This window comes from Muscardinus avellanarius (genome assembly GCF_963383645.1).
Source record: "Muscardinus avellanarius genome assembly, chromosome: X".
Taxonomy (NCBI): domain Eukaryota; kingdom Metazoa; phylum Chordata; class Mammalia; order Rodentia; family Gliridae; genus Muscardinus; species Muscardinus avellanarius.
Genome location: NC_137792.1, coordinates 96,205,999 through 96,233,010, shown reverse-complemented (window position 1 = coordinate 96,233,010; position 27,012 = coordinate 96,205,999). Strand labels below are relative to the sequence as shown.

The 27,012-nt window shown below is 44.4% G+C and overlaps 1 protein-coding gene across 2 annotated transcripts in view; it reads left to right on the top strand.

Annotated features, from left to right (window-relative positions):
• Nucleotides 1–820: 820 nt before the first annotated feature.
• The window catches only part of TMEM164 (transmembrane protein 164), a gene marked incomplete at both ends in the record, with an annotated part of 176,968 nt that continues 150,776 nt past the window's right edge, over nt 821–27,012 (top strand). For both annotated transcript variants that reach the window (XM_080719405.1, XM_080719404.1), the window contains one exon: nt 821–1,207. In XM_080719405.1, the coding sequence (XP_080575531.1) occupies nt 821–1,207 (387 nt within the window). The remainder of the gene's footprint in view (nt 1,208–27,012) is intronic.

The following is a 27,012-nucleotide window of genomic DNA, read 5'->3' as shown; positions in this document are numbered from 1 at the left end:
GCTTCCTCCCGCCGCTGCCTGCGCCAGGGGGGCAGGTCCCGGGCGGGCCGCGGGCTGAGGGTGGCGCGGGCTGGGGGGTGGAGCTGGGGGGCTCGAGGGTGTACCCGGGGGCGGGAGGCTGGACCGGGACGGCTCTAAATTGCTGGAGGGGCCCGTCGGCGGCGAAGTTGCTAGCTGGGGGCAGAGACGGCCACGCGGTTGCAAAGAGTAAGAGATCCCTCTGTGGAGTGCGTGAGACGAGGAGTCCGGCTTCCCTGCCATCCCCGTCGCCCTCCTCGCCTGCCCGGCCCCCCCAGCTCCTCTCCTAGCCTCCGCGTGTCCCCTCGCTCTCACCCCCTTCGCCCTCCCGGTTCGCTCTCGCGGCACTATGGGTCCCCTCGGCCCCCACCCTGACCCTTTCGGCCTCTGGCTTCCCTGACCCCTGCTTGCTTAGCCACTGCCCCTGTTCCCTTTTCTTCCCCTCGCTAGTCACCCCTCCCCGCTTCGTTAATTCCAGATGCAATTGCCTCTTTGAGACCTTTTTTTTTTCCTCTCCTTCCTTTTAGATTGGCCAACGGCTCCTTTCAACCCTGCCTCGTTGGTGGCCACTGGAGAAGCGCGGGGGGCTCCCCAGACAGCCGTGGGGACGAGTTAGAGCCAGCACTTTACCCCGGGCCTCGCGTGTAGCGTCCCCTCCCCTACTCTAGGTGCCCCGGTGTCTGGAGGGGGGTGCGGGGGGTGTCCCCTCCTTACATGTTCCACCACCCAGGCCACCCTCTGGGCTCGTCTTCCATCTCGCTGTCGCTTCCTGTACGGTGGTCAAGGGGAACCACTTTGCATCATGTCCCGGTATAGCTACCAGACTCTCCTGGACTGGCTCTATGGGGGCGTGGATCCCAGTTTTGCAGGCAATGGGGGCCCCGACTGTGCTGCCTTCCTCTCTTGGCAGCAGCGGCTGCTGGAAAGTGTGGTGGTCCTGACCCTGGCCCTGTTGGAGATCCTGGTGGCCCTGCGGCACATCCTGAGGCAGACGGAGGACGGTAGGGGTGGCCGTGGCAGCCAGCCACAGCAGGTGACCCAGCGGCCAGTGGAAGGCAAGGACAGCCTGAGCAAGAATCTGCTCTTAGTAGCCCTGTGCCTGACCTTCGGGGTGGAGCTGGGCTTTAAGTTCGCCACCAAGACCGTCATCTACCTGCTCAACCCCTGTCACCTGGTCACCATGATGCATGTGAGTCCGTTGACTTTTTCCTGGGCAGCCTAAGCAATAAGTCATGTGTGTGTGCTTAGGACACTCAGGTAGTGTAGCGCACCTCATCCCCATGGGTAGTGGGATCTTACAAATGATTTTCCAGTTTCAAATGTGGCTGGTTTCACCTTTGCACAGTGCCCTCAGTTCCACAGTGGAGGTGAGGAATCTTGTGCCTGAACCTGAGAAAAGACTGGCACTCAGGCTGCTGTTGGCCCTCCCCTCCTGGCCCTGGCCTGGTTTGGCCTTGCCTTCACAAGTATGAAGCCCAGTCCCCGCCAGGTATCTTTTCTGAATCCTAAATGTGGATCATGGCCAGGCCCTCTTGGCTTTTGTAGTAGTTGGTTTCTTAGGGGCCTGGGTGACTCTCTTTCCTGAGGGTGGTCACATAGCTTCCTAGCTCCACTGTGGTACTTAGGGGAAATATGATTAAGGCTTTCTCTTAATGACTCTCATTCAGGAGTTTATGCTCTTGGGGTGAGGCCTGCCTTTGAGTTTGGAGGTGCTGGAGCAGCCCCAAGTTCTTACTAAGTACTCTGTGAAACAGGTACCAGACTGACTTCTGAACTCAGGGCTGGTGATCTGTATCTATGCTGAGACTGTTATTTACATTTTACCTCTCTCTCTCATCACTCATTCTGTCTCCTGTGGTCCCTTGGTCCAGGGGTACTCAGAGAGCTGATTTCTTTACCTCTCCATTTTCTACCCATTAGTGATGCTAAGCAAAACAAATGGGATTGAAAAGGAAAGTTGCCAGATGCATAAAAATAATCTTGGTGAGGACCAAGAGCTAGACTGTCTTTCTGTACTCAGCCTGTGCAGAGAGATGTTCTGAAGCTGTAAAATCATGGAGGAGGAGGAGGAGAAGGAGGAGGAGGAGGAGGAGGAGGAGGAGGAGGAGGAGGAGGGAGCGAGCAATCAGGCGGTGGAAAACCTGGTGCTTTCTTTAGGGGAAGTTTTGACACTAATCATTAGCATCTTTATTGCCTTTATATTTGTAGGTAGTTATTCTCAGGAGACTTATGACAACCCCTTGTGGGGCAGAAGGTTGAGATTATTATCTCCATTTTATAACCCTGGCAGCACTCAAGGATGGAAGGTCACTTGCCTGAAGGCCAAAAGATGAATTAGCATCTGGGATGGAAAGCAAACCCACCCTCCTTTGGAGTTACAAGCTGTCAATTCCAAAGTGGGGGTGGCAGAGGGTCGTGGGGGCAGTCCCTTGGGGAGCCCCACAGATGAGCATGGCAAATGAGCACAGACAGCACTGTCTACTTGTGGCTCAGATAGTTGCTAGCTCTGTGTTCTAAGAACTCGGTCAATTGTGTGTTCCTGATCTCAGTCACTTGTATGTTTCCTGATCTGTACAATGTGGCGAATGATGCCTGGCCCCTTCCCATCTTGCAGAAGTGGCAAGGAGGTGTGGGTAGCTTTGGAATGAGGAGGCAGTTATTGATCAGAGGCTGTAAGCATGGAACGGAGCTGGAACGTGCAGCAGTTTTTCAGAGAAGGCTTTTTTGGGAAGTGATGCCATTCAGAGGAAGTCCAGGGCTGTCCCAGCTAGACCTTCTCTGTAAATTTGAGCCAGTCCTCTTTCTCTTTTATGAATGGGCTTCTTGTTAATGAGAGGAAACAACGCATCCCAGCCACTGCTATGTGAGGCTGTCAGGATAGGAGTGCTTTTTTAGGATGGCAGGTGGTAAGGGTGAGAGGGTACCTCTTCTACAAAGGAGTCTTGAGGCCTCTGGCAACTACATATCTAGAAGGTCAACAAAGGACCAAATTCAGCCTCACCAGGGCTGCTCCTGATGTGATGACGCCAAACCTGGCAGCACCATGGTTTTAAGGGGAAAATTTTTATAGACTCAGGAGACCTAGTTCTGGCATTAATTAGTTGTATGACTTTAGGGACAGTATCCTTCCTGAACCTCAGTTTTCCCATCCATGAAATGAGGGAGAGTTGCATTCCTAGCTCCTGATAGCCGATGTGCTATGTGCTGTCTGGTTTCTTTATAGTCTCATCTGATTTCTCATAGGTCCTGGGACTGTAGACTGACAAGAGGGTTGCTGTGATTCTTTTCTCCACAAGTAGCATATGATGCAACAGAGAGCTATTCTGAAAGGCTTTTCCTCTACATGCTGAAAAGGGAAACTAGTTTCTTCTCTATGGAGGTCAGATAGTCCGTCCCTGTTTATCTTTTACATGATGTGTCTCTCCCGTAAAATAAACCAGACCACCCTTGGGGATACATGTAAAGGATGGTGGCACTTGGGAGAGAGATTAATGCTTGGGGACTATGAACCAGTTCCTGTCACCTATGCTTTCTCTACTTCCTGTGCTTAGCTATAGGGCGGGGATGTGAGTCATGAACTGTCATGCTGAGGAATTTTTGAGCCTTCCCAGGATTACACTACTTTTTATTTACCTCAAACTCACTGCTTTATATTGTTTAAATAGTAACCTCTGGCCTACTGGGAGACCTAGCCTTTGATGAATTCAACTTTCCACGCCCTCTGCATGCATTCTGGAAACATTCAATGCATGGATTTTTAAAAGATTCTTTGAGTCCTAAAAAATTAATAACAGATGGTTGGGAACAGTTTTCTGACTTGGTTGCAACATTGACTAATGATAATATGTAAGCTTAATAGTACCTTATATTTATCTAGCGCTTTACTGTTTATAAGGTACTTCCATGTGCATTATCTTCTTTAGGATTATGATAGATTGCTTAGGTCTAGAGAAAGAGATGTTAAAATGTTTCCCATGACTGTGTCTGTTTCAAAGGGGAGATACTGTGTATAAAGAAATACTTTGGCAGCTGAATTTGGCTATATAGTAGTAGTACATTCTATGGATTTCAGAAGTTCAAAGGAGGACAGGAAGTTGTTAGCTGAAGTGAAAGGGATAGCTGTGCAAGACACTTATCTGATGTGTGTCTTCCAACCAGATGACTCAATTTGGGTTTTGTAGAAGAATCAGTATAAGCTTGTAATAAGAGATACTGCTATAGGACAGGAAGTAGAGGGGTTGGAGGGAAGTTGGTTACTTTCTCCACCTCCCATTTTTCAGCCTGCAAAATCTTCCCCATGCCTTGTTACACAGCCCCTCACCATAGCCATGCTACCATTGAGTGACCGCTAGCTGTGGTAGCATAATGAAGAGCAGTACTTATGTTTTAATTTTGTTCCTTTTATGTGTTTGTGTGGTGCTGGGGATGGAACCCAGGGGCATTCTACCTCTGAGCTACACACCCAGCCTGATTTTTTATTCTTTATTTTGAAACAAGGTCTCAGTAAGTTGTGGAAAGTCTCACTAAGTAGCTGAGGCTGGCCACGAGCCTGTGATCCTCCTGTCTCAGCCTCCCAAGTACTGGGATTGCAACCATGCACCACCACGCCCGGCTGAATTGTGTTCTTGATTAATATTTTTTCTGACTGGTTTCTCTACAGTCTTGTCTGATTTCTCATAGGTCCTGGGACTGCAGAATGATAGAGGGTTGTAGGATTAAAGTAGCACCATTTAACAGTTCAACTTTACCCTGAGATATTTTGGGGTTCTTCAGATCAGCAAGTACCAAGGTTAGCATATCATTTGTTACACCTCTTCCTAAGTATCAGTGCTATCTACTGACTGTACTAAGAAGTATTTCTTTCAGCATGGCTAGACAGTCCCATTTTGTCCATGATTTGGGCAGATATGGGTAACAGGGAATGAACTTAGTGATGGTGCTATGTACCCAAAATCTGCAAGCAAGTTCGTTGCAGAGGTGGCTTGAGATCTGAGCTGCCACAATGGGAATCTGGACTTAGCAGGAAACGATTTTCATAGCTATTTAAGGTTTAAAAATCTGCAGTTTCTTTGATGAAGGGTAAAAGTATAAGACTGAGTGATGGTATCTGTAAAGACTGTTAATCTTAACTTAGTGGCCTCTTTTCTTTCCTGAGTCCAGTTATGTTGTTTTAAGAACTTACTGAAAAGAGCCCATTTTGAATGTCTTTTTTAATTGTCCAATTCCTGTTGTTTCTGTGCATGCCTGTGCCAACATCTCCTGGTTAGACACCAAATTTGGCACCAGGGCACAGCATATGCCATCTAACCCATGGATGTCTGTGTGCATAAAACAGGCTGTAGCCAGGTTGGATATTTGGCAAATACTAATTGATGCTATTGACCCTTTAGTTCCAAGCCACTACTGGTTTTTTTCTTTCTCATTCATTCATTCATTATTCATACCAAGCCCGATTCTTTTTTAGAGTTGCCATTGCTATTTGGCTTTCTGCCTTATTTACAATATATTAGAAATTTGATTACTACCAAATACGGCCTACCTGCTTTGGGTTCACTGTTTGATTTCCTTGTTTCTTCTCTCCTTGCTAAAAGTGCAGAATGGCACATACTCAAAAATTATGAGCTTTTGGTGTCACCCTTTGCACCCACTGAATATGCACTAGTGGATTCCAGTTAATTTGATGGATTTGTTTTAGAGGAAACCTGATGGAGTTGAGAACTAGGCTTTCTATCCTCCCCCCTTTAACATTCGACCAGACACACCTCCTCATTCCCCATCTGTTGTCTGGAGCACTGATTACTAAACCTGCTTGGCCTCGACATTGGTGGGTGGATAATGGGTACAAGGAGGGATCCAGCCATCTGCTGACAGTTTATCAGATGGATTGTGTCCTGTGCCATCATCCACAAAAGTATGAAGTTTATATGTGTCTTGGCAGTGAGGCATGGTATTCCTTTTTTATTTTTTTCTCTCCCCAAAGGAAATCTGTAGAGATTTTCCCCGTCTTTCATTGTTACAGTCATCTGGGAGAGTCCTTTATAAAGAGAGGTGGTGTGGGTTGGTAGATTAAGCAACCCACAGATAGCACTGGGATTTAAAATTATGACATTTGTTTTGTTCATGGTTTGCCATGGGAACCTGAGCAAATTGTTTAACCCTTTCCTATCCTAGTCTTCTCCATGAAATGGACCACATGGAAATGAAACATTTTAGTCCTCTGAATAACTGTGTGGTCACTTAGAGAAGCTGGGCAAAGCGGATCAAAACTGGCAGATGACGGATGCAGTTTGACTTCAAACTTGATGTCTTTCACCTAGCTTGATAAGCTACTAGAAGTCATTCCTCTAATGATTTTTATTGCTTTTTTCTGGATCCTTACCCATGTCTGGATGTCCTTGGAACATGTGGCATGCAAAGCTGGATTTGCTAACTTTTACCAGAGGTCCAGCTCATGCCAAGCAGAGAGGAAAGAGTTTCTCCCCAGCCTTTTCACACCATGCATCTGATAATACAATTCAGCATCGCACTTGCATTTCTGTTTTTTTGTTTTTGGTACTGGGGGTTGAATCCAGGGACCTTCTGCCTTTGAGCTAGATCCCCAGCCCTATATTTTTTCTTTTTTTTTTTTTGTGGAACAGATGGTCGAACCCAGGAGAAATCTACCTCCGAGCTATACTTGCGGCCCTATTTTATTCTTTCTTTCTTTCTTTCTTTCTTTCTTTCCTTCTTTCTTTCTTTCAGTGGTTCTGGGGTTCCTGTAAACCCTTCTACATCTGGGCTACACTCCCAGACCTATTTTATACTTTTTATTTCGAAACAGGGTCTCCTAAGCCAGCGCGCGGGGCTGGCTTCGAACCTTCACTGATCCTCCTTTCTCCGCCTCCCAAGCATGGGGATTACAAGCGTGCGCCACCACGCCTGGCTTATTCTTTATTTTGAAACAGAGTGTCATTAAGTTGCAGAGAGCCTCACTGCATAGCTGAGGCTGGCTGTGAGGCTCTGATCCTCCTGTCTTGGCCTCCCAAGTACTAAGATTACAAGTGTGCGCCACCACGCCTGGCTTTTGTTTTTTAATTTTTAATTATTTTAAATTAATTTTTGGTGGTACTGGGGTTTCTGGAAACCCTTCTACCTCCGGGTTACACTCCCAGACCTATTTTATACTTTTTTACTTGAAAACAGGGTCTCTTAAGCCAGCGCGGCTGGCTTCAAACCTGTGTAATCTTCCTGTCTCTGCCTCCCAAGCGTGGGGATTATAAGCGTGTGCCACCACGCCCAGCTTTTACTTTTATTTTTAAATAGCATCTTACTAATTTGTTGAGGGCCTTGCTAAGTGGATGAGCTGGCCATGTACATGTGATCCTCCTGTCTTGGCCTTTCAAATACTGGGATTACAGGTGTGCACCACCATTCCACACCTTATTTTTTATTTCAAAGCAGGGTCTTGCTATGTTACCACACACAGGCTTTGAACTTGTGATCCTCCTTTTTCAAGTGCTGCCTCCCAAGTACTGAGATTGCAGACATGTACCACCACACCATTTTTTTGTGGTACTGGGAATGGAACCCAGGGGCTTTCTATCTCAGGGCTACACTCCCCAATCTATTTTTATGTTTTTATTTAGAAACAGGGTCTAAGTTGCTGAAAGCCTCACTAAGTAGCTGAGGCTGGCTTCGAACCTGCACTATCCTCCTGTTTCAGCCTCTCAAGTACTGGGATTACAAGCATGCACCACCATGCCTGGCTCACACTTGCTTTTAATTTAATTTAATTTTATTTGATTGCAGTACTAGGGATGGAACCCAGGGGCATTCTACTGACTGACACTCCCAGCTCTATTTTTTTCTTTATTTTGAAGCAGTGTCTCACTGAGTTGCAAAGGGCCTCACTAAGTAGCTGAGGCTGTTGGTAAATGATCTTCAGGTCTCAGCCTCCCAAATGCTGGAATTACAAGTGTGTGCCACCACGCCTGGGTCACACTTGCTTTTATTTTTTATTTATTTATTTTTGCGGGTTTGGGGATGGAACTCAGAGGCATTTGACCTCTGAGCTACACCCCCTGCCCTATTTTTTATTCTTTATTTTGAAACAGGGTCTCACTAAATTGCAGAGGGCCTCACTAAATAGCTGAGGCTGTCTGCAAACCGCAATCCTCCGGTCTCAGCCTCCTGAATGCTGGGATTACAAGTGTGCGCCACCACGCCCGGCTTCACACTTGCTTTTAAACTACCAGGAATTTTGTCCCTTTGCTATAAATGTGCCAATTTCTCAGTCTTTGTGGAATTTGTTTTGGACTCCTCCCCTCTTTAAGTATTCCTCTAAATATTCTCTATGAAACTTTTCCAGATGATCCCAACCTGAATCCAGTTATTGTTGTCAGTTTAATTACATATTTTGTCTACCTTTCCCAAGCTCTGAATACTTCTCAAAGTATTGGGTACAGGGGCTGGGTATAGCTCAATGGTAAAGCATGTATGAGGCTTTGGGTTTAATTCCCATCACTCCAAAAATAAGGGATTTTTATTTTTGTACTGGGAATTGAACCTAGATCCCTATATATTTTTTTAAATAAGGTCTTGCTAAGTTGCCAAGGCTGGCCTTGAAACTGAAACTGCGATCCTTTTGTCTCAGCCTCCCAACACTGGGGTTACAGGTGTATGCCACCATGACTGGCTAAAAATCATGCTCTTTAATGAATACCTTTGCGTTCACATAGATGATCTTGTGTCTGGCTAGGTCACTTATTTTTCCATGTTTTCTCACTCTGTACCGTTAGAAGGAGCCATTTTTATTTTTATTTATTTATTTATTTTTGCGGTACTGGGGATGGAACCCAGGGGCATTCTACCTTCAGTCTACATCCCCTGCCCTATTTTTTATTCTTTATTTGGAAAAAGGGTCTCACTAAGTTTTGGAGGGCCTCACTAAGTAGCTGAGGCTGGCTGTGAACCCAAATCCTCCTGTCTCATCCTCCCAAATGCTGGGATTTCAAGCGTGCGCCACCACGCCCTGCTAGAAGGAATCATATTTATAAGGAAAGGCATACCACTGTGCAGCTCCCTGCAGAGCTGAATGCGATATTGTACATGTACATTAATTGTTTAATGCATGCTTGGAGAATGGTGTCTGACTGACGGATGCAGCTGATGTTTTGCTTTCTTTTTTGTCTTCCCTCTATGATGGCCCTGTCTATGTTCCCTTGAGGGTTCATGGTAATGGTTCCTATGTCTCTTGTGTCCATTAAGAGAATCTTCCTGACTGTTTTTGAAATAGCCAGAGTTGAGAGAGAGATAGACTCAGCTCCAGTTCCCACATCCTTTTGTAGAATTCTCATTACAAAGACCTGGTTATTAGAACCGTAGACCACTTCGGGCCCTATATATCTGTTCGCTTTCATCCCAATCCGGAAATGATGCTGTTGGATCTTGGTCGTAATCTCTTGGGAGACATCTGGACATGCTGACTTTCTTCTCTTGCTTTTTAAATATTATATCAATAAAAAGAATGTTATTAGGACCGTGACTCACTTTTTCTTTCTCCCCTCCTATACTTTTTCAGTGGGTGGCTCATTGTCATCATGCCTCATTGAAATCCCCTTTGCAAGAACCAGGTTTCTCAGCTTCTCCTAGTCTTTTTTTTTTTGGGGGGGGGAGGATTTTCTGCCTTTTTTTTAAATTTTTAATTGGTGCACTGTATTCATACATCATAGTGGGATACATACTTTTTTAGACATACATGCACACATCGCCCAGTCAGCCCCCACCCGATCCCCACCCCATTAGTCTTTTATATCTTTTTAAAAATTAATTTTTTTTGCAGTGTTGAGGATGGAACTCAGGGCTTAGTGTGTCTAGGGAAGTGCTCTGCCACTGAGCTACATCCCCAGCCTGATTTCCTCCCATTTTCGTTACATTGAGAGTATCTTTTTCAAATATTCCTCTCCTGCCAGTACTGCCAGAGTGGACAGGAAGAGATTATGGATATGGAGAGCAGTGTTTTTCAAACTCTCAGTGAAAGAACCTCTTGGAAGGCTATTATAATAGAGACACCTGGCTCTCTACCTAGCAGTTCTCAGTAGATCTAGGGTGAGTATGGATATCTGCATTTATAACAGGCTCTTGCCAGATGTGGTAATGCATGCCTGTAATTCCAGTACTTGGGAGACTGAGACAGGAGGATCACATGTTTGAGACCAGCCTCAGCAGAATAGTGGGACCTTCAGCAACTTTGAGAGACCCTGTTTCAAAATAAAGAGGGCTGGGTGTATAACTTGGAGGTAGAATGTCCCTCGGTTCACTCCCCAGTACCCAAAATAAAAAATAATAACAAGCTATTTAGTGAATGTGAAGCTGGCTGGAGAGCCAAGGACTCCACTTGAAGACACATTGTTTTGTGGATGAAATATCAGGTAGGAAGTTGACCCAAGTGCTCCTCCTGATTGGTGTGAATCTGGGTGGCCTGTGATCAAGGCATTTATTTAGACATCTTTGTTACCTTCCAGTTCTGTCTACATTCCCTTTCCTCCCCATCACTAACAGCTGCAGGGACTAATGAAGGAATGTTGACACCTGATTGTTGAAGTCTTGTTTTAAATGTGAATGGGTTAGCAGGGCATGGCAACACATGCTGGTAATCCCAGTGCTTGGAAGGTTAAGATAAAAGGAGCACAGCTTTATGGTCAGCCCCAGGAACTTAGTTGAGGTCCTCTGGGACTTAGTGAGAACCTGTTACAAAATAAAAAGAATAAAATCAGGCTGGGGGTGTAGCTTGGCGGTAGAATGCCCCTGCATTTGATCTCTAGTAACACACACCACCCCACACTCCCCCCAATGGGCTGCCAGACTTGATGACTCACACCTGTAATTCCGGTGCTGCGACAAGAGGATCCAGGTTTGAGAGCAGCCTCAGTTACTTAGCAAGACCTTGATTCGAAATAAAATGAAATAATAAAATTAGGGTTGGGAGTTTATAATAACTCAGAGGTAGAATGCCCCTGGGTTTAATCCCCAGTAAAAAAAAAAAGGCCCATAGGAATTTGGTCATTTTTGTATTAATTCAGCAAAGATTTTTCATATGGCTGTTACATACCAAATATTGGAACCAGGTTCTGAAAATTCAAAGGGAAATAAGAATCATTCTTTGCTTTCATGTTGCTTACAGTTTAGATGAGACAGACAAAAAAAAAAACTATATTACAAATGTTATGTTTCTAGTAACAGATATGACCAAAACACAGAAGTCTGAGGGTCTTTTTTTTCTGGTACGTTTCAGGAAAGCTTCCTAGAGGAGGTGACATTTGAGCTGTCTCGTGCAGGAGGCATGTTAGCTCCATGATAGCAGGACCCTTCTTTTCCTTGTTTTCTGTTCTAGTGTCTAGAATAGGGCCTGGACCTTGTATATACATTGTGCTCAGCAAATGCGTTTGAACAAATGAGGGCCATAGAGGAAAGAGGGGATTTCTAGGCATGAGAAGCTCTGTGCAAAGGTACAGAGTTTCTTTCTTCACAGAAGAGTCTCAGCTGTAACCTGGAGTCATTTGCATATTATTATCAGGGGTACTCTTCTTATTTCTCTCTCTGCAAGCCAAGTAAAACTGGAGGAAGGCTCTGTCATGTTGGGGCTGCTGATAAGAGAACTGCGAATGGTCATGAATTCTTGATAGGCTTATGAAATAGAGAATTGCATTCTCTCTGCTGTCCCAAGGAGGGACCACACTGTTAAGGACAGATGCACAGAACATTAAGGTAAGGGAGTAGACATTAAATATGGGGAGATAGAAGGCATCCCACATGCAGGAGAAGAGCTGCAGTGGCTCATGGGATGGATCCCACCCTGGCTATGCTCCACAGCAGAATTGATGCTGGTATAATAAATATGGCCTCTTTCTTTCTTTCTCTCTCCCTTCCTTTTTCTTTTTCTTTCTTCCTCTCTCCTCCCTTCCCCTCTCCTCCCTCCCTTTGTCTTTCTGTCTTCCTTGATTTCTTCCTTTCTTGTCTCCTTCCTCCCTTCCTTCCCTTATTTCTTGAGACTAGTGCTGTCTTTTTACCATTTTCATATTCTTTCTTCCCTGCCTCCAAGTCTCTCCACCTGACCCACCCCATCTAAGCCTGCCTCTTTCCAGAGCATTGCAAGTTCTAAAGCAATTTCTTCTGCAATTCAAAGTGCTCACGTGTCATGGAAGGTGTGACATCTGCAAGGGATTAATGAGAGAATGTTGACACCTGGGTGTTGTAGGCTAACAACAACTAGGAGAGAATAGGCAAGAAAGCAATTCTATAAGAGGCTCAGTCCGAAGCAGGAATGGCACATGGACAGATTGCACCAGGCACGGGGAGAGGATGAGTTTTAAGAGAGGGCCTTGTTACTAGCCAGGCGAGGCGGTACACACTTGCAATTTCAGTACTTGGGAGGCTGAGGCAGGAGGATCACAGGTTCAATGCCAGCCGCAGTAACTTAGTGACACTCTAAGAAACCTAGCCAGATCCTGTTTCAAAAAAATAATCAAAAATAAAAAGACTGGGTGTGTGGCTTATAGGTAGAATGCCCCTGGGCTCAACCCCTAGTACCACACACAAAAAAAGAAAAAGAAGAAAAAAAGGCGTTGTTACATTAACTTCAACTCTAATTAGTGGAGTCTGTCATGGTATCATCATAATGTAAGGTTTCTTCTGGAGTGCTTGGATGCTGCAGTTAGTCTAGAGGCCTGGGAGGACCCCTCCTTTTCTGCACACCCGTTCTCTACATTTACTCTTTTCTTTTGGCCTAGGGCAGGGCTTGTATATATGCCAGTGCGTGGTGTGGCACCCATCGCCAGTCTGAAATCCTACAGGAGAGGTTTGAAGGGGGTCTCTTGATTGTCTTGTGTTCCTGTCTGGTAGCTGCTGGAGGAAATGCCAGAGGGAGGAAGTTAGCATGAGTGTCATCCTGGTCAGGCAGTTCTGAGGGAAGGAAGTGGATGGCAGGAGCCAGGATATGAGAGGAGATGGGCCTGTTGGGAAGCAATAGTGCTAGCTCTGGCCCGTGAGCATGTGCTCAGGTGGGCAGGAGAGGGAGGAGAGCATCTGGTGGGGAGAGGAAGGGAAGCGAGCCCATATTTATTCCATCCCAAAGCCTTTGAGCTCCCATTTTTATCACACATCAGCAGTGGTATCAACGTGGAGTATATTGTGCCTGGGAGTTGAATCACCTTTGCCAATCAGCCAGTTGTGTTTGCAGAAAGACTCTGGCTGACTGTGCTCTGGCTGTTGCTAGCAAAGAGACATTTCATTCAGGTGCTGATTAAATAAGGCACAGAGCCAGTTTGCACATTAAGGCCCTTAACTATGGCTCTGGGAGCTCTGGGTAAACACTTATTAGATGTTCTGGGCAGAACATTAGCAGGGGCTGATGGGGGTGTTATCTTAAAAAATCAGGTTGAGAGGGAAATGGGGATGGGGATACAGTTATAGATATAGACTTTGATCCCCTTTTCTTAGGTTACCCTGTCTCAAGTTGCTGGCATATATACAGAGGGGCCAGGCAGGTGTCCTCATTAGTGTTTTCTTGCCACATTCTCTCGGGGACTCTGCACGACTGGATGGGGACACAGCAGGAATCCTGACTAAGTAGGACAGTAAACATGTCTCCTTTTCCTAATAATGCAAGTTTAGCTTAGTGGAAAGAGCTTTTGGACCATGTTTTCTGGGTTTGGATTTGAACTTCATTGCCATGTGATCTTGGATATCTTAAATAGCTTCTTTGAATCTTGGTTTCATTCATCTGTGAAATGGGAATATTTATAGGACTTGACAAATAGGAGTGTTGTGAGCATTAAATGAAATAAATAGAGCATCAAGCAGAAATTGTGGCTCACTGTGTGCACGCAATCAATGTTGCCAGATTTTAATAGCAGTAAGACTACAATTTCACATTATAAGGCAGCAATGGTAAGAATACAGCTCAGAGGTGCTATAGACCTGGCGTTAAATCCTCCCACTAGCTATGGAACCCTGTGCCAGTTCCTTAACCTCTGTGTCTCCGCATCTGTAAAAGTATTGTGAGGATTATGTGTGAACAGTGAGAAAACATCAGGAAAACACTCGAGGTAGTATCTGACACATAGCACTCATTCAAGACTTTGTAGCTGTGATGAGGATATTGACAGTGACAGCAGTCACTACTGCCACCACCATGATAATGATGACAATCGTGACAACCATCATTATCACTATGGCTGCTACTGCAAGCTTGGGTTCCTGGTTGGGGTAAAATAGTAGCGATTTCATACAGGAAGCAGATTGAAGAATCTCAACTAGGAAAAGCTCCCCTGGCATCTTTGTTTCATGCAGTGGGCAGGAATACTGTTTCTATCTGCATATTCATTTCCGTGGGGCAGGGTTGCTTGGCTGTTTGAGGCTCAAGGACAGCTTTGTGGATGATGTGAAGCTTACCTAAAGTTCTCCAGTCGCTTCTCAGGAGTTTGGATGTGGCTGTTAGTGGTGGGAAGCTCGGCTTTCCAGGGACCTCCTGGCTTAATTGTTGCTGCTCCTCATCAGTAGGCTGGCTCCATGGTGCAAGCTATCTTGAGGTTGGTAGTCTAGGAAACCAGTGAGTAGATGAAAGAAGTATGAAAGGAGCGCTTCGGGTGGGTGGGATGTGCTAAGACAGGTGAATGGATTTATTCCTTTCCCATTAATGTATTTTGCTTAAGGGCGTTTCAGCTGTCTCCAGTACCACCTTTTGCCAAGCTTAGACAATTATTAGAGGAGAGAAAGGCAGGTTGTTTGTTTATTTGTTTGTTTGTTTGCAGGGCAGGAGATTGAACTCAGGACCCTATGCTTGGCAAGCAATCTTTCACTGAGCTACATTTCTAGCCCCAGAAAGGCTAGAAATGTAGGGTCTTAGCTGAAGGATAAGCATGATGTAGTTGAAAATATGCAGCGTAAGGGATAGATCTCATTGTACTTCTCCTTACGCATCAGCTAGTGGGCAGAAAAAAAGGATAGACAATGACTCCCACATCTCTGGAGTATAGTAAACCTCTCTTTTCAAAATCTACTCTGTTGTAGCTTAGACTGTGCCCTGATGCCTAAGCCATCAGTCACCAGAGGAACCTTGCCTTTAAGTGCCTGTGCCCCCTAAAGCTTCCTTTAAGTGTTTTATGGCCCTGGCTTTTGTCCGGTGACTTTACTGCCTTGGGTTGGAAGTACTCCACTCCACCCAGGCCATTGGAAGACCTCTGGCATATTTTCAAGCATTGTGGGTAAATAGGCAGTTTCTTAGTTTGGAGCTGAGGATTGAGAAGGCTAAGGTCAGGTTTTCTGTAATAATCCTGGTTCCCCAGGAAGAACTGGTTTAGAGGGCATTTCTTTTATTTTATGTTGTTGTTTTTTTTCAGTACTTGTATTGGGGATTGAACCCAGGGGTATTCTAACTCCAAGCTACACCTCCAGCCCTATTTTTCATTCTTAGTTTTGAAACAGGGTCTTACTAAGTTGCAGAGGCCTCACTAAGTAGATGAGGTTGGCTGGGAACCTGCAATCCTTTTTTCCTAGCCTCCCAAGTATTGGGATTACAAGCGTGTGCCACCACACCTGGCTTGTTTTTTTTTTTTCCTTAATTTTTTCAGTAATACTTTATCAATCTCACTGTTAATAGAACTATACATTATCTGGGTCATGGGATATGTGAGGGAAATCATTCAACTATGTTATACTTGTAATAGTTGCTAGAGTAATCTCACACACAGCAATAAGGAACTGTCACCATAATTAAGGACTAGTCACTGTTGTTAGTAGCACTTGATAAAATTCTTTTAATAGACATTTCTTTTTTGTTTGTTTGTTTAAGGAATTTTTATTAAAGCAAGAATTTTTAATCCAAGTCACGTTTCCTTGCTCAGTTATCAATTCTGTTACTTAGAACTTGACATTTTGAGCTATTCCACAGCAAAGAAGTAAAAAAAAATTAAAGGAATGCTTTTTTTTTTTTTTGGTGGTACTGGGGTTCCTGGAAGCCCTTCTACCTCCGGGCTACGCTCCCAGACCTATTTTATATTTTTGAAACAGGGTCTCTTACGCCAGCGCGGCTGGCTTCGAACCTGCGCGATCCTCCTGTCTCCGCCTCCCAAGCGTGGGGATTACAAGCGTGCGCCACCACGCCCGGCTTAAAGGAATGCTTTATAGAAGGCATTTCTCCTCTTTCTTTCTTTCTTTCTTTCTTTCTTTCTTTCTTTCTTTCTTTCTTTCTTTCTTCTTTCTTCTTTTGAGGGATACTGCGTATGGAACCCAGAGGCATGTTACTTCCAAGTTATATCCCTAACCGGATTTTTATATTTTATTTGGAAACAGGACTTCACTAAGTTGCAGAGCCTAGCTTCAAAACTGCGATTCTCCTGTTTCAGCCTCCTAAGGACTGGGATTATAGGCATGTACTACTATGGCCAGCTTCTAGAGGGCATTTCTAAAACAAACAACAACCCAAAGAAACAGCCACCTTTAGAAATTAGCTGCTTCTAAGACCTAAGGAAGATCTTAGCCAAGGGTCCTCTTCATATCAGCACTTGTTCCTTGTGCAGCTTGATTCTGTTTAGAGTTTTCTTTCAGCCGGGCGTGGTGGTGCATGCTTGTAATCCCTGCACTTGGGAGGCTGAGACAGGAGGATCGTGCAGGTTCGAAGCCAGCCTCAGCTACTTAGTGAGGCTCTCAGCAACTTAGTGAGACCCTGTTTCTATATAAAATATAAAAAAGGTCTGGGAGTATAGCCCAGAGGTAGAAAGCCCCTGGGTTCCACCCCCAGTACCACCAAAAAATACAAATAAATAAAATAGAGTTTCCTTTCGTAAGTTCCATGCACGGGAGGAACGTGTGCGCGCGCTTGCCTGTAGGCTGACACTGCCCTTTTTCTCTTGCTGTACTTTCTTCTCTGCCCCCCTGCAGGAATGCAGCCGAGGTCACGTGCACAAGTGCCTCATTATCTTCGGTGCTTTCACTCTTGGCCCCTTGGGCAGCCAGCTGCTGCTGCTGCTGCTGCTTCGCTTGGGCATTTCTCCCCATCTCCTGGGCTCCCAGTCTCATGAGAAAGATCAGCGCTCAGAGGAAAGGGACTGGCTTCACCTTTGGGTTTCCATTCCACTGCTTGGCAGCTCATTTGACTCTGCTCTCCAAGCCAGCCCCAAGCCAGGGCCACATATCTTGTTTGCTGGTGGGGTTTCTAGCCAGTAAGCCAGAACTGATTGATTCTCCTGTCCCCCAATCCCATGGCTGCACTTTTTGGACAAGGTAATTAGGGGGCGTTCTGTCTTGAGTAACGGAGTCAGGGCTACGTTAGATTTGTGGAGAAGAATGTGGAGCCTGTGGGATCACAGGGTCTTCTGACTGGCTGGGTGGCACTTGGCCATATCTCAGCCAGTGCTGTGTTTGCTCAGATGGAAGCACGTAGAAATCAGGCTAGGATCAGCTTCCCAAATTTTTTACTCCCTGCTTTGGGTCTGTCCCGAATAACAAACTGGAAAGTACACTGTGGTCTGCACCTGTTGTTTTTTTATCCCCCTTTTGCACAGTTGGTTCATAGTGAACTGGAATTCAGTTCTGGCCCCCACTCCTTTTCTCTCATTATGCCTTCTGAGTAGGGTTCTCTCTTTCTATTCCTAGCTGTCCAAGGCTGTTAAGGCCAGCTGGGACCCCCACTCAGTGCCTTTCTCAGACCTTTAAAACACTATAGCCAGATGTGGTGGTATACATCTGTAATCTTAGTATTTGGGAAGCTGAGACAGGAGGCTTTTAAGTTTGAGACCAGCCTTAACAATTTAGCAAGACTTCAGCAACCTAGTAAGTCTCTTGTTTCTAAACAAAAACTAGAACATTACTGGGAGTGTAGCTTGGAGTGTAGCTTGGACTGCCCCTAGGTTCAATCCCCAGTACTACACACACAAACAAATAATATATTTGTACATATGTACATACATACATATATACCACTGTATGCCTGAAAACTAGTCAGATAGGCAAAACATGCCAATTTAGAAAGAAGAGTTCATGTCATTTTTGGTTACTCTCCAAATGTTAGGAATAGTAATGATATTAACACTTGTAACCTTTCTGTGCATGCATTAAATATGATCCACGTATGGTGCTGAGTCTCTTGTCTATTACCTTGCTTGCAAGTTCCATAACGGCCATTTTTATTTTTTCTAATTCTCTTTCACTTCTAGCTTATTTCCCCTTTTGTTGACTTGCAGACACTGTATGCTCTAGCAGTACTTTCTCAGATTGTTGAGACAGCAGTGAAGTTAAATCAGAGCTGCAAAAACTTCTGAGATTAGCTCAGGAGATTTCCATCCTCCCTCCTACCTCATTTTTCTAGATGAGACTCAGAGAAATGAAGTGATTGCCCCAAATCACACAGCTAAAGAGAAATAGAGCTGGGCCTCCTGGCTTCCGCAACCAATTTCTTACATGGTTTTGTTCTACCCCCTAACCATTGCAGCAGAAACGAAACTGGGCTGTTGTGCTTGACCACTATTAGAGAAACAGAAATTTGTGTGTGTGTATATGTTTGTGTGTGTGTGTTACAAGGGATCAAACCCAGTATATGCTGAGCAATACTCTACCCTTGAGCTGTACCTCTAGCCCCACGCTTTTTGATAGTGGGAGGTTACTGCGAATCAAACCCAGGGGCATTCTACCTCTGAGCCATGTCTCCAGCTTTATTTTTTTTAATTTTGAAATAGAGTCTCACTAAGTTGCTCAGGCTGGCCTCTAACCTCTGGTGCTATCATTTTGTATGTGTGTGTATGGTACTAGGAATTGAACCAAGGCCATTCTACCCCTGAGCTATACACCCAGCCCTTTTAATGTTTTTGTTTTGAAACAAGATCTCACTAAAGTTGCTGAGGGTCTTACTAAATTGCTGAGATTTCTCTAAACTGCCATACTCCTGTCTCAGTCTCCCAGATACTAAGATTATAGGCATGCACCACCCCAACTTGTCTGTTGCCATCTTGAAAGTTAGGATCCTATGCTTTGGACTACCTGTTTACCTAACTGGTGTAGTAACTGCTTTTCCTACCTTGCTTTTCCTGGCTTTGTTTCTCTTCCACGCAGGAGCCTGACTCCAATGCCTTTATTTCTGGCTGCTTGCCCTGGACAGGTAGTCCAGGGAGACGTGTGTGCAGTGAGCTTGTGAGTAGACCCAGTGTGACCTGCCTCTTGATACTGGTTGTTTAGAAATGATACCCATGCAGCTATGGTGCCTGCATCTGATCTTAGCGAATAAGCTGTATGAGCCTCCAGGGCAGCGGATTAAAATCAGAATCCAGAACCTTAGTCTACATAGAAAAGATAAAGGTCAGGATGTGCCAGTTCAGTGGGAGAGGTCAGTTAATTTGGGTAAATAGTACTAGTAATCAGTTGAGATTGCCTGTTCAAGGACAGCTTCAGCAAGTTGATGAACAACTTTCAGCAACCTAATAAGACCTTCATTCAAAATAAAACTAAAATAGGCATGGGGGTGTATCTTGGAGGTAAAATACCCCTGGGTTCAATCCCCAGTGCCACAAAAACAAACAAAAACCAATGCTAGTAATGGAAACAGTGCTGGATTGTGTCAGCAAGACTCCTAGTTGTAGGTTCATCACTAACTGGTTGACAAAATTAAATAGTTTGGGCTGGTCAAGCAGCCTGTCTGTGCCTCAGTCTTCTAATAGGACATGTAGTACTCATTAACCATGCAGGTGCTAGAGCCAGGCTAGACAGGTTCAAATTCCAGCACTGCTACTTTCCTACTGTGTAGCCTTCAGCAATTTAATTGACATCTCTGGGCAAGATTTTTCTTTTCTAAGGTTTTCAAAGTTTATTATTTTGCCAGGCATGGTGGAACATGCCTGTAAACTTAGCTAATCAGGAGGCTGAGGCAGAAATATCACAAGTTTGAGGCCTACTTGGATAAATTAGTGAGATCCTGTCACACACAAAAAAATTAAAAGGATTGATGTTGGTAAAGTACCCCTGGGTAAAGTTCCCCTGGGTTCAATCTTTAGTACTAGAAAAAATGTTCACTAGTTTTCCTGTTTGTTGCCAGATGAATATACCTAGAATCTTTGGGCCTGTTTTCTTATCTGTATAATGACTATGATTTTAATACATATTCTGTGGGATCATAGTAAGATTTAAGTGGATGACTGCATATGAAGTGCTTAGAACAGTGATCCATAGCAAATGTTTAGCAAGAGCTAGGGCTGTACTCATTTATAAGCTAGGATGATCTCTGCCCTTCTTTCCTCATAGGGCAAACGTGAGAATCAAGTGAAAAAAGGTATGTGCAGATGCCTTGTAAAAAAAGAGCTAACTGAGAACAAGATCATCTATTGAGAACATGTGTATTCGAAGGTTTATTAGGCCTTTGTTTTCCAGGTTCAGACATTGATGGCTATTTCCTTAGTGGTCTGGTGTTGTGAAAATGCTGGGCAGTCAAGCAATACCGAGCCTGCCTTTTCCCTCCCAGTCTTCAGTGGGCCGTGAAAACCATGTATAAGGTGGTTGGAGGATTTGGGGGGAAAAAGTAGATTGTTAGGGTCCTCTTCTTAGCACGCTACTGTCCTAGTTGATGGCATCACAGTCCATCTAGTGACCTAGGTTGAATCCCTTGAATCCTTTGCATTTTCCATCTCTCGTTTCCCCCCTCCATCGCCGTAGTCTGAGTCATCTCCGTTCTGTCTTTCATTATCTCTTCCTTCTGTCTCTGCCTTTTCGTCTTCAATTCTTCTGCCCTACTTCTTGTTGTTTATCATCATCCTCATCATTATCACTAACTGTCTTGTCTCAGCAGCCTCCTGACTGATCTGCCCTCCTCTGGGTCTCTTCCTGCTCCATCTTTATACTACTGCCAGAATGATACATATAAAAATACATGCTGACTCATGCCATTTCCTTACTCAAAAACCCCTAATAACACCAATAACATCCCTCCAGCAGGGATGGTAGACATCAAGATGCATACTTTATGGTATCCCTAGCTTACACTCAGTCATAGGTGTGCTTTCACAAGGAGTATCCCTACAGGTAAATCAGGTTTTTATTTTTTAATTTTTTATTATTATTTTTTTGTGGTACTGGGGGTGTGGAACCCAGGGGCTTTCCACCTCCGGGCTATACTCCCAGACCTATTTTTTATACTTTATTTGGAAATGAGGTCTCACTAACTTGCTGAGAACCTCACTAAGTAGCTGAGGCTGGCTTTGAACCTGCGCAATCCTCCCGTCCTAGCCTCCCAAGCGCGGGGATTACAAACGTGCGCCACCACGCACGGCTAAATCAGGTTTTTAGCATAGCTTTCTAGGCAGCCACTTCCCAATTCACTAGAGTTGCTGCATGGGCCAGGGATGGCAAATAGATAAACCCTTTAGAAAAAGTCTCAGTTCCTTCTGCTAGAATTCAGGATCTTCTAATTTTTCTTTCAACCTTTTCAATCTTGTCTTCTAGTATATTCTGCCATGTGTTCTCTGATCCGCCACATGCACAATGTATGCCCATGCTTCTCTGAATTTATACCTGGTTCATGCTGCACTCTGAGTCAGAAATATTCTTTCTTTTTTCTTCCTGTTGAGATGCAGTTATTATTCAAGGCTCAGCCCAAACACTTCCTGTGAAACTGTCTTCAAGCCCCCAAGCCACATTTAGTCACTCTTGTCTATTTCAGCAAGTTATCTCACCTTGTAGTATGTAATTGTTTATGTATCTTTCCTACCCCTTAGAATGTTTGTTCCCCACATGCTTGGTCAATGTTTTTATTATTTTTTTCTATCCCCCTCAAAGCTTCTTGTGCATTCTAGAAATTCAATGAAGTCCAGTCCAATCTCTTTGTTTTTCAGATGCGTCTGTGGCTTGGAGGAAAGATCATGAGTTTACCTTGGGATTTATTAAGTTTCAGATGTTTGAGACATGAAGACTGGAATGTCCTGCAGATGACTGAGTAGTGGTTAGGTCCATTCAGGAGGCATTTGCTTAGGGAAGATAAAGGAAGAAATGATGGGGGCACCATGCAAGCTAGAAAAGAGAAAGAAGAAAAGTAATCTGGGGAATGTCTGCTGGGGGTGTGTGTGAAAGAAGGCTCAGTGATGTAATAGTCATCCAGGAAGTAGACTGAGATCCTAGAATGGGAGTACTTTCTGGAAGCAAGCGGGAGTTAGTCCTTTGTGTCGTGTGATGCAAAGGAGGGGCTGAGGAAAAGCCTGGTCCCTATGGCCAAACACCCTGCTCATGTTTAAATATTTACCCTACCGATATTAATGTGTGAAGAGTTGCATGTGAGGACATTAATGGCATCAGTGTTGGTAAATAGAGAACTTTGGGAAATAGCTCATCAGTAGCAGAGTTGGGTAATCTGGTCAATGGAATGCTTTTTTTTTTTTTTGCAGCTTTTGACGTGTATATTTGAAAGCCTTCACGGTATATTGTTAAAATAAAACTAAGCTGGGCATGGTGGTGCATGCCTGTAATCTCAGTACTTGGGAGGCTGAGATAGGAGGATTGCAGGTTCGAGACTGTCATCAAACTAGTGAGGCCCTGTTTCAAAACATAAAACAATAAAATAAAATAAGGCTAGGGGAGCTGGGCTGAGACAGGAGGATTGCAGGTTGGAGGATAGCCTCAGTAACTAGTGAGACTCTCATCAACCTAGCAAAAATCTATTTCAAAATGAAAATAAAAGTAGGGCTGGGGGTATAGGTCAGAGGTAGACTGTCCCAGACTTCAATCCCTAGCATCAAAAAAAAAAGGGGGGGCTGGGCTGAGGGTATACCTTAGGCAGAATGCCCCTGGGTTCAATCCCCAGTACCAAAAACAAAGTAGTTGAAATACAATATGCATGAAATATGTATGATAGAAATCCATTTTCCAAAGATAAACAAACCAATCCTTTTATGTATGCATGTTTATGAACACATTGGAAAAGTCTAGAAGAGCCGGGTGTGGTGGCGCAGTCTTGTAATCTCAGCATTTGGGAGGCTGAGACAGGAGGATCGTGGTTCGTGGTTCGCGGACAGCCTCAGCTACTACTTAGTGAGGCCCTTTGCAAATCAGTGAGACCCTGTTTCAAAATAAAGACTAGACCCGGGCGTGGTGGCGCACGCTTGTAATCCCAGCATTTGGGAGGCTGAGACCATAGGATCGCAGTTCATGGACAGCCTCAGCTACTTAGTGAGGCCCTCTGCAACTCAGTGAGACCCGGTTTCTAAATAAAGAATAAAACATAGGGCAGGGGGTGTAGCTTGGAGATCGAATGCCCCTGGGTCCCATCCCCAGATTCCCCCCCAAAAAATACTGTTCAAAATAAAGACTAAAAAATAGGGCTGTGGTGTAGCTCGGAAGCAGAATGCCCCCGGGTTCCATCCCCAGTACTTAAAAAAAAAAAATCTAGAAGAATCTATGCCAAATGGTGCTTATTCCTGAGTGATTAAGGGAAGGGGAGACATTCTCACTTAATGCATACTCCATTTCTGTATTGTTTGAGTTTGGTATAAATACATTAGTAATTGGGAAACATAGAAAGAAAGGAGGCTGGGAGCGCAGCTCAGTGGTAGAGCATATGTTTAGCATGCATGAGGCCCTTTTGGGTTCAGTCACCAGCACCAAAATAAGTAAGGCACTAACTAATTAAATAAAATTAGAGATGATTGGCAGCCTGGGGGAATCATTTTTAAAAAGCGATTCAATGGATGAAGGAAGCCAACTCACAAGAGATTTGGCAACTGAGAAAGCATCATGTGTCTGGGAGGCTGAGCCCCAGGTGCTTTGCTGCCTGGGTGGCTGTTGGGGTGAGGGCGGTGGAGAGATTCCTGCTGGAATGAGGCATTTAGTCATTGCCAGGAAGTGCAGCTAAAAGCTCAGGAGAAAAGTAGCGGAGCTAAGTGGCAAGAGGCAGGCAGAGGCCGATTAAGAAGGAATGAAAAAGGCAAACGTGTGTGTGTGTATGTGTGTGTGTGTGTGTGTGTGTGTGTGTCTGTGTGTGTGTGTGTGTGTGTGTGTGTGTGTGTGTGTCTGTGAAAGACAGAAATAAGAGACACTGACAGTGCTGAGCTGCAGAGGGAGTAGGGAAAACTCATTGCTGTGAGGAAATGTCAGTATGAAGCAAGGAAGAGGGGCATTGAGAAAGGACATATGAAGTAGCCATTTTAGAAGTAAGGAAGCTTCTGGAGAAGGATGAGAGATCCCGGGCTAGTTAAGTCTAAAATAAATGGAACAGTTGGGGCATTGAGCAGATGAGCTAATCACCTTCTCTAAGGTTAAGAAAGCTCCCTTTTGAGCTAAAATGCTCCGTTTTGAAAAAGCTCCAAGTACTTTTTCTTTTTTGAAAAGCTCCAAGTACTTGGGAGGCTGAGACAGAAGGTTCGCAGGTTTGAGGCCAGTCTCAGCAACTTAGTGAGACCCTCTTTCAAAACAAAAAAATAAAAAGGGCTGGGGGTATAGTTCAGAGGTAGAATGCTCCTGGGTTCAATTTTCAGTGCCAAAAAAAAGGAAAGAAAGAAAAGCTAGCCTTTTTTTTGGTATTTTGGCTCTAAGGATGCTTTAGAAGTAGCAGAGCTATATCATACTGACTCCAGGAATACATGGGGAACATGAGGAATGAAATTTCTTGCTCCTGCAGCCCTCCAAGTTGTCTGCTGGACCTGGCACTAAGATTGTGTTTAGAAGTGGAGATGGAGAAGGTGGAAGGCAGCCAGTCTCCAACCCTGGTTATACTTCTTAATCACCAGGGGCAGAATTAAATTTAAAAATGAAAACGAAAGCAATGTCTGTGCCCCTACTCTATTTTTAAATAATTGGTCTGGGCTGAGGTCTGGACAGATGCATTTTAAAAAAATTTCAAGTGATTTTAATCTGCAGATAGGATTAGAACTAGGTTAAATATGATCTGAGACTAAAGCACCCCTAGAATTGAGTGTGTGTGTTTGTGTGTGTGTGTTTGTGTTTGTGTTTGTGTGTGTGCGTGTACGCGCGCTAAACAATATCCAATGTTTCCTCCTCTGAATTGCCAAAGGCTTGGGGGTATCCTGCTAGTGAACCGTTCATCTCATCGCATGCTAGTTAACTGTTGGTCTGTCAAGAATGATCTAAGATCTATGATGTGAAATTCAAGAGAACTCCATAATAGTCGCTGCCATTCTGGGCCTTGCACCAGGCTAGGTTAATTGACTTGCCCTGAATCATCCAACTTTCATGATGGGTACAAGTACCGAGGCTCCATTTTCTGGCACAGAGCAGAGTACCTGCCACCTAGGTGTTCAATCACTGCCACCTGATATGACAGGAGCTTTGTTTTCTTGTGCAATGTCTCGTTTTATTAAAATCCCAGGAGTGGTAAAAACCTGCCATAGTTGAAAAATTGGGTAGGAGAGAGATGATTGAGAAGACCTGCTTGCCCTGCAAAAGCTTATAATATGTTCAGTACTGGGCGGCTAAGGTAAATCACTTAACATTTATTAAGCAATTTCTTTGGGCCTAGCATCATACTTATGAAATACAAAACAAATATTTTATATGCTTTCTCGCCCCAGGGAACTTATTCTCCAGGCACAATGACCACATTTTTTTTTTGCGGCTCTGGGGATGGAACCCAGGGGGATTCGACCTCTGAGCTATACCCCCTGCCCTATTTTTTATTGTTTATTTTGAAACAGGGTCTCACGAAGTTGTGGACGGCCTCACTAATTAGCTGAGGCTGTCCGCGAACTGTGATCCTCAGGTCTCAGCCTCCTGAATGCTGGAATTACAAGCGTGTGCCACCATGCCTGGCTACCACATTTTTTTGAAATGTGTATACATAATTTATGACCGGAAAATGCTAGGAGTCAAAGGGAGTTTGCGTTCATGACCTTGTTTTGCAGATAGGGAAAGAAGCCCAGAGGGGAAGCTACTTGCCAAAGAACATACCACTTCGGCATGGCCAAGCTAGGACTGGTATACAGCCACCACCCTTTGAAGTTTTATTACACTGGGTTCTGTCTCAGGAAGGACAAGTGAACCTAATGACCCACATTAAAACTTTAATGAGAATTCCTTTTTGTGCTCTATGCATCTTGACTTCCTTGTGGCTTGGGGGAGGCTGAATTGAATTTTTGTCTTTCTTTAGACCTACCCCAGAGAGAGCCAGCACTGGGTACCACTGGCTCAAGCCCATGAGACCTACAGATGGTTAATTTCCCCTTTACTGAAACAGCCGTGAACTTTAGTTTCCATGGATCTAATTATGATACTTTTCTAATTCTTCTAAGGCACTTTCCCAAGCTCTGAGTGCTCCTGGATTTTCTGCCTTAGTTTCTCTTTTTTTTTTTGTGAAACATAGAGACAAGAAGGGCCGGGTTTCATGTGTGAGCCTGAGAATTAATGCAGTGGGGGTGGCTCCTAGTGGTAAATAGCATCACACTGGTTTTTTTGGGCCTTGTGCCCTGTCACTTCCTAAGTTCAGAAATTCAGATTCAAGTCTGGGGTTTTCTCAGGAGAGGCAGATATAATTCAAGGTAGAAACACTAGAATTGCTTTTTTCAGAGTCTTCTTTCCACATAGGCAGTATTAGGGTATGGTGATAGTCACAAATACCACTCACTGAACACCTACCACGTATCAGGTACCCTGAGGAATAGATATTATTGTTGGCATACAATTTTACAGATGAGGAAAATAAGATTCACAGAGGATAATTAACATGTCCAAGATCGTACAACTTAAAAATGGCCAAGCTGAAATGGGTAGTTGATTCAGGTTGATTCTAAGTCCAGCATCATTAACTATAGGTTGAGTGTTCTTATCTGAAATGCTTGTGAACAACAGTCCTTCAGATTTCAGAAGGTTTTTTTTTTTTGAGGGAAGATTATTTGCATCAACTTTATTGGTTGTGCTTTATGTTCACACATAAAAAAGGATTGGGTTTTGGAGCATTTCGGATTTCAGGATTAGGGATGCCCAACCCATGCTAGATGCGTAGAGCCTATCATTAAAGGAAGTTACCAGTTGCATTTG